The sequence below is a fragment of the Oncorhynchus kisutch genome, linkage group LG23 (assembly GCF_002021735.2).
Source record: "Oncorhynchus kisutch isolate 150728-3 linkage group LG23, Okis_V2, whole genome shotgun sequence".
NCBI classification, from domain to species: Eukaryota; Metazoa; Chordata; class Actinopteri; order Salmoniformes; family Salmonidae; genus Oncorhynchus; species Oncorhynchus kisutch.
The window spans coordinates 31,770,195-31,778,495 of record NC_034196.2 but is presented as its reverse complement, the minus strand read 5'-3'; the positions used below and the strand labels follow the sequence as shown (position 1 = coordinate 31,778,495).

General features: G+C 40.6%; 1 protein-coding gene across 1 annotated transcript; it reads left to right on the top strand.

Annotated features, from left to right (window-relative positions):
• The first annotated feature begins 470 nt into the window (after positions 1–470).
• On the top strand, positions 471–7,811 carry LOC109868387 (ribosome biogenesis protein NSA2 homolog). The gene is made up of 6 exons (XM_020457909.2): positions 471–683; positions 1,177–1,364; positions 1,571–1,721; positions 2,026–2,205; positions 6,827–7,019; positions 7,446–7,811. Exons 1-6 carry the CDS (start codon positions 681–683, stop codon positions 7,511–7,513), a joined length of 783 nt encoding a protein of 260 aa, XP_020313498.1. The 5' UTR covers positions 471–680; the 3' UTR covers positions 7,514–7,811.
• Positions 7,812–8,301: the final 490 nt, after the last annotated feature.

Genomic DNA, 8,301 nt, shown 5'->3' with positions numbered 1-8,301 from the left:
AATAACACATCGAATCATGTAGTAACTAAAACGGTGTTAAACCAATAAAAAATATATTTTAGATTCTTCAAAGATTCTTTGCCTTGATGGCAGTTTCGCCCCTGCTCAACTCTAAACTTAGCACCTACTGTTGGCCTTGAACTGGCTGTCAAATAAGCTAAACACATTCTTTAAATGCCTGGCAATCATTTTTCATGATAACAATAATCAAAAACAGTAATGTATTCATATCTCAATGATCCAACTATAAGAAATCTATCCACATGTTCCTAATTTTCCTCACACTTTCCTCATGAAAGCAACCTTCAAAATACATTCCCAAGCAGCATTCCCATCAGAATTTCACTTTCGGTTTTACATTTTAAAAAGCCAAGTGTAATGAGTATTAAATCTGGCCAGATTTAAAAAATTGTATTAGTAATTTATAGGTAACTCGTCAATTTAGTACAGTTTATAGTGTGCAACGGGACAGTTCCTGAACCCTCGCACCAAGTTTCATTCCGGAATTTGTTTGAGGACACTCCAGTCACGTACTTCCTCTAAAATTCTGGCTTCTGGGAAAATAAACACCAAAGACCCAAGCCTTAATTAGGTCAAAACGACGAAAGAAAAACACATTTGAAACAACCAATTAAATCAAATAAGTATTGTACCCGACCACGTAACATTCAAGACACAAAATGGTAAGATATCCACGTTTCACGTATAACATTTGATGGGAAAATGTGTTAGCATGCAAAGTTAGCTAGCTGCCTAGCTAACATGTGGCAGACGCCTGACGACAGTGTCTCGTGTGTTTTGTTGGTCGAACTGCTCTAGATATAAAAACACGGCTTGTTTCAGATACATATTTGCAAATCCGATGCACAATAGTTAATACCATTTGAAATGACAATGAAACCTACTATAGGAATAGGCCCGCTGGACTGAATTGTTTTGATCTTGCCTTACCTCAAGTAGCTAACGCTAATCAATCAGCAATTAGCTAACCAAGTTACTTTAATGGGCATCATTCCAAACATATTTTGAGTATGCTTGAGCCAAGTAAGCCGATCTTTATATATTCATTATTATCATTCATTATTTGTGATGTTTGTTTACTTAACACACATTCAGAAAGCCCTAACCCTTTTAAAAAGAAGTTGAATTGTAATCCTTCTTTGCCTCTTACCCCAGCCCCAGAACGAACACATTGAGTTACATCGCAAGCGCCATGGCCAGCGCCTGGACCATCAGGAGAGGAAAAGGAAGAAGGAGAGCCGTGAGGCCCATGAGCGCTCACATAAAGCCAGGAAGATGATTGGTCTGAAGGCCAAACTCTACCACAAACAGAGGCACTCTGAGAAGATCCAGATGAAGAAGACGTGAGTATATAGTCGTACAATACCATGCTGCAGCACCCTTTGAAAAATCAGAATAACATTTTTTGAAAGTAGTGCACTGGGCCTTTACTAGTCCTGTATTAATGGACCAATAAAGCTGTCTGTAGCATGGGCAAACAAATGTTTCCTTTGATTTGCCATTGCTGCTGTTTGTTGACAGCTATGTACCACAACCTGTCTCACCACAGCCTCAAAATGCACGAACAGAGGAAGACCAAGCAGAAGAACGACGACAAGACGCCTGAGGGAGCAGTACCAGCCTACTTGCTGGACAGAGAGGGACAGTCACGCGCCAAGATCCTCTCCAACATGATCAAACAGAAGAGGAAGGAGAAGGCTGTGAGTATTCAATGCCTTTCTTTTTCTTGTTTGTGTTTTCATCATGTCTCACCGAAGATAGTGTATGTCTGGACAGATTATCTTGTATAAAAGGGAACAATACCTAGCTGACATTGTTTCAAATGTCAACATAAAACTGTATGGATTGGTTTCCAGCAATCCCATATTAAGCTTAGTCCTTAACTTAAATGCACTTTCAATGAAAGTGGACCTGTGTGCAAAGCCCAAGCCAGTTTAGTTGAGAACAGGTTCTTAAAGGTGTCCTGAAATGCTCTCTGATCGGATATTCTGTTTCTCCCTGTAGGGTAAATGGGAGGTGCCCCTGCCCAAGGTTCGGGCCCAGGGGGAGACGGAGGTGCTCAAAGTAATCCGTACAGGCAAGAGGCAGAAGAAGGCCTGGAAGAGGATGGTGACCAAAGTGTGCTTTGTAGGTGACAACTTCACCCGCAAGCCTCCCAAATATGAACGCTTCATCAGACCCATGGTAAGGAGGATGGCGCCAATACTCACTAGCATACTGTGTGTGTATATATGTGTGTGTGTGTGTGTGTATAATATATATTTATTGTGTCTGTATATATATTAGAGGTCGACCGATTATTATTTTAACGCCGATACCCATTATTGGGGGACCGCAAAAAGCCGATACCGATAATTTTTTTGAGCAGTGTATTAAGTTAAAATAAGTGTTCATTGAGTATTGTCATTATTACAAAAATGTGTGTATGATATATATATATACAGTTTTATTTTTAAATAAATCTGCCGATTAATCAGAATCAGGGTTTTTTGTCCTCCAATAATCAGTATCGTTATCGGCGTTAAAATCATAATCGGTCGACCTCTTTTATATATATATATATATATATATATATATATATATGTATGTATGTATGTATGTATGTATGTATGTATGTATGTATGTATGTATGTATGTATGTATGTATGTATGTATGTATGTATGTATGTATGTATGTATGTATATATATATACATACATACATACATACATATATACATATATATATATATATATATATGTATATATGTATGTATGTATGTATGTATGTATATATATATACATATATATATATATATATATGAGGTCGATATATATACACACACACGCGCGTATATATACATACATACAGTACACCTTAGCCGAAGATATTTAAACTCAGTTTTTCACAATTACTGACATTTAATCCTAGTAAAAAATTCCCTGTCTTGTCAGTTAGGCTCACCACTTTCTTTTGAGAATGTGAAATGTCAGAATAATAGTAGTGATTTATTTCAGCTTTTATTTCTTTCATCACATTCCCAGTGGGTCAGAAGTTTACATGCACTCAATTAGTATTTGGTAGCAGTGCCTATAATTCTTTACGTTTTGGGTAGCCTTCCACAAGCTTCCCACAATAATTTGGGTGAATTTTGGCCCATTCCTCCTGACAGAGCTGGTGTAACTGAGTCAGGTTTGTAGGCCTCCTTTATCGCACACGCTTTTTCAGTTCTGCCCACACATTTTCTATAGGATTGAGGTCATTGCTTTGTGATGGCCACCCCAATACCTTGACTTTGTCTTTAAGACATTTTGCCGCAACTTTGGAAGTATTCTTGGGGTCATTGTCCATTTGGAAGACCCATTTGCGACCAAGCTTTGACTTCCTGACTGATGTCTTGAGACGTTGCTTTAATATATCCACATAATTTTCCTACCTCATGATGCCATCTATTTTGTGAAGTGCACCAGTCCCTCCTGCAGTGAACAAAAAGTGGCATTTGTGTCCTCATTACCAGTAAAACGTAATCAAAACATATTTCTTTGCTGTTTCTTTAAGTCGTTTAATTCTCAACCAGGATTTCATCATCCATGTCAAGCAGTGAAGTTTCAGCTCTGTCTGTCCGTGGCCTCTATTCCTCGGTGTGCTCTGTCACTGTGTCCGTTTCCATCTTGTCCAGCTGTGTATGTAAATTTCACGTAAACCCTGTTTCTTGTCTGCATGGAAGTAACGGTCCTTGTACCTAGCATCGAGCATGGGGGCGACACAGTAAAGAGGCTCAGAGAGAATGCCACCGAATTGTTTGTTCACAGCCTTGAGTACTTTTGTAAGTTAACCCCTCGGTCTGTGTCGGCAGTTTTGTTGAGCGGGCGTTTCAATGCCATGACCGAGGATATCACGTCTGCTGCAGACGCAGTTGATGAGCTCGTTTCTCGAGTCAGTTGTTCGAATGGAGAAATGAGTGTGTTCATGTTGCAAACATGTTCTCAAATGCCATTGAAATAGCAGCAGCGATATGAGAACCAGCACATTCTTGAGCATGCAATACGGCTTTCTTCAGTACGAAATCCTTATCGAGCCACTGTGCTGTCAGACTCTGCATGCTCATGGGGCTGACATCGTTGGTCCAAATGTCAATTGTGAAGCTAATACCAGTGGTGCCCATAGCAAGTAGCTCATGGATGTGTTTCAACAATACTGTAACTCCGGTAGGGCAACATCTGAAAAGTAGCACCTACTTGGTAGTGTGTACCGGTGCTCGATGAGTCGGGGAAAGCCAACATCATCCACAACAGAGGAAGGTTGAATTTCATTATCTTGGCGTTTAATGGATTTGGCCTTTTTTTTTTTTTTTTTTTTTTATACCTTTATTTAACCAGGCAAGTCAGTTAAAAACACATTCTTATTTTCAATGACGGCCTGGGAACAGTGGGTTAACTGCCTGTTCAGGGGCAGAACGACAGATTTGTACCTTGTCAGCTCGGGGGTTTGACCTCGCAACCTTCCGGTTACTAGTCCAACGCTCTAACCACTAGGCTACCCTGCCGCCCCTTTTGAGTTGTCTCGCTGAAATGTTCTTACTCTTTCAAATGACTGCTGGACTTGAACTTGTTTAGTTGTTGGGGTCCCACCAAAGTGTCCGATTTCAAATAGGCTTTACAGCGAAAGCACCATAAACGATTGTTAGGTCAGAGCCAAGCCACAGAAAAACAGCCATTTTCCAGCCAAAGAGAGGAGTCACAAAAAGCACAAAGAGAAAATTCATCACTAACCTTTGATCTTCATCAGATGACACTCATAGGACTTCATGTTACACAATACATGTATTTTTTTGTTCGATAGTGCATAAAAAAATCTCTGTTTACATTGGCGCATTATGTTCACTCGTTCCAAAAACATCCGGTGATATTGCAGAGAGCAACATCGTTTTACAGAAATACTCATTATAAATGTTGATGAAAATACAGTTGCTAGACATGGAAATATAGATACAGCGGTTGCATTAAGGAGAAGTGTATCAGATTCCAAAAAAGCTTAACGGGAAAAAGAAAACCATGCAATAATCTGAGTACAGCTTTAAGACAACAAAGCAGCCAAAAAGATATCCACCATATTGGGTAGTCAACATTAGTCATAAATAGCATTATAAATATTCACTTACCTTTGATCTTCATCAGAATGCACTCCCAGGAATCGCAGGTCCACAATAAATGTTTGTTTTGATTGATAATGTCAATTTTTGTCTAAAGAGCTACTTTTGTTAGCACTTTTGGTAAACAAATCCAAAGTCATGAAGCACGTTCCCTAATTGCAGACGAAATGTCAAAAAGTTCCGTTACTGTCCGTAGAAACATGTCAAACGATGTATGGAATCAATCTTTAGGATGTTTAACATAACTTCGATAATATTCCAACCGGAGAATTCCTTTGTCTTCAGAAAAGCAAAGGAACGCAGCTACCTCTCATGTGAAATGCGCGTGACCAACGCGTGACTGCTGGCAGACCTCTGACTCAATCCTCTCTCACTACTGTGAAGGTCTCACTTCACAGTAGAATCCTCAAACAAGTTTCTAAAGACTGTTGACATCTAGTGAAAGCCTTAGGAAGTGCAACAACTAATATCCCACTGTGTATTCAATAAGGGCTGGGTTGAAAATTGACCAACCTCAGATTTCCCACTTCCTGTTTGGATTTCTTCGCAGGTTTTTGCCTGCCATATGAGTTCTGTTATACTCAGACCGTTTTAGAAACTTCAGAGTGTTTTCTATCCAATACTATTAATAATATGCATATATTAGCAACTGGGACTGAGGAGCAGGTAGTTTACTCTGGGCACCTTTCACCCCAAGCTACTCAATACTGCCCCTGCAGCCATAAGAAGTTACTGCTTATTGCACATTTTATAAAACCGACTAAACGGCCTGTATCGCAATCTTTATTTGACTAAAATGCTGCAGTAATGCGTGTGCAACTGAGCATTCATTTTCCACAATGAAAATTGGTACAACCGTTTTTAGTAGTGTATGCTCTGCTCAAGATTTGAGTTGAAACATCAACAGGGTATGATTCGAACGATTAATTTATCCTCTTACAGTAAAATAATGTCTCCATGTGTTTGCGCCCATATGACCGATTTCTGTTGGACCAAACCTCAAATGCAAGTGGCAAGTTAACTCTTGCCAAAATCTGTACAAATTAAGCCCAAAGCGTTTCTATGGGCTTATTTTTAACCTAAGCTTGTCACCTGCCTTCCCGCCTTTGGGACAATGACTCCCATTGTTAGGACGGAGACATGAGCATCTCGTCATTATATACAGATCTCTGGTGTGAATGGAAAGGTGCACAGACAGAGCTAACGAGACAGGACCAAAAAGACATGAGAACAAGTGGATATAAATAAAAAAAACTAATTATGCGATACATGCATTTTGGAATATCACGCAAACAGAGAATTAATTTGAATATATCCCCCAGCCCTAATGTGTATGTTCTCTAATATACAGTATTTGGCATGTTGACGCCTTTCTCAGTTAGTTGCAGTGTTTGAAACTTTGACGTGTTAACACCCTCATCACTGTGTGAGCGACTACATTTGTAAAATGTATCAGTCTAGATCAACTTAGTTACAACCAATGCATTCAACTAAATGATGTAAAACAACTTAAATTGACCTAAAGCTTTTTGCTCTTTGGGAACCATTGGCAAACTTCCTCCAGTGGGCTCAGTGTTGAACAGATTTTTCCACTTCTTTCAATGATGTTCCTAGTTAAGAGGCAAAAACCCTGAAATAAAATGTCTCACCCGCCTCTGCCCTTCCTCTCTTCAGGGTCTACGCTTCAAAAAGGCCCATGTGACCCACCCGGAGCTGAAGGCCACATTCTGTCTTCCCATCCTGGGTGTGAAGAAGAACCCCTCGTCACCCCTCTACACCACCCTGGGGGTCATCACCAAGGGAACCGTGGTAGAGGTCAACGTCAGCGAGCTGGGCCTGGTAACACAGGGGGGAAAGGTCATCTGGGGTGAGTCAGCTCCTGTCCTCTCACATGGATATTTATCTGGATCAATATGGGCCGGTTTCCCGGACACCAATTTAAGCCTAGTTCTGGACTAAAAAGCCCTTTCCATGGAGATTCTCCACTAAACATGCTTAGTCCACGACTAAGCTTAGACTGTCTGGGAACCCGGCCCTATATGTTATTTATTTAACCAGAGGGCTGCAGAATTGTGGGGGTTGGTGTAGTCCGGCATTGCTACAGGAGGATGTATACTTTTAATAAACGGTGCAGAAATGTCTGATAAGATGGGTGTGGCCAAAGTAAAGAATAGTGAGTGATGGCAATATATTAGATTGATCTCACTCCTGACAACACAATAAAAAACTGCATACAATCTCAGTGTAATTCAATTTCTGAAATGTAGGGATTAAAATGTCTCTTCTTCCCCAGGTAAATACGCCCAGGTGACAAATAACCCAGAGAACGACGGCTGCATTAATGCTGTACTGCTGGTGTAAAATGAAGAACTCTATGGGAAGTTTTCCCAGACACAGATTAAGCCTAGTACTGGACTAAAGCATTTATGGAGACTCTCCATTGACCTTGTTTAATAGTCCAGGAATAGGCTTAATCTGTGTCCAGGAAACCGCTCCTCTATACAGACTGCCTGTAACATACAGCCAGAGTTGGGGCTGGCATGGAATAACAGACATCTGTGGTTAAACCGTATGATGGAGAAAACATCAGATGGCATATTTTGCAACAAGGTGTCTCGTAACTAAATTCTGGACTGTGACTAAAAGTGTTTGTCAAATAGTTGTCATTTGTTTTTCTTGGTTGCATATTGCCTCAACAAGATTCATATGTGACTGCGCTCTGAGAAGGGGGGGGTCCTTCAAAACTGATTAAGCGCAATACTTGTGAAAAAGGATGGTGGGAGAAAGCCAGCCTATACAAGTCCCCTGCACTCCTCAGAAAAGTCTGACAGCAGGCAAGCCCGTTGATGTCCGGATACCTGAGGGTCATCCAAAGTCCCCACAGAAGAGTAGGTGGTAGATGTTCCCTTTTTCTTTGCCGTCGGCATCTACAGACCGATTTATCAGACCTACAAAATCACCTTTCATCATAAATTACTGCTCATTATGATTCGTAGATCGTTCACTCCGCAGCTGCTGACTGCAACGCTGTGCATTGGTCCAGCTTGCTGCTGATGGTCTTGCAGCCCTTTACGGAGAAGAGCTTCACTGTTTTGGGGAAGTAAATCATTTCCTAGCCACTTCCTGATTGGGCATCAGGCCCTTGGCAG

Coding starts and splice junctions, on each gene's coding strand:
- LOC109868387 (XM_020457909.2), top strand. Junction 1,722..2,025: donor AGAAGAGGAAGGAGAAGGCT/GTGAGTATTCAA, acceptor TTCTCCCTGTAG/GGTAAATGGGAGGTGCCCCT. Junction 7,020..7,445: donor GGGGGGAAAGGTCATCTGGG/GTGAGTCAGCTC, acceptor CTTCTTCCCCAG/GTAAATACGCCCAGGTGACA.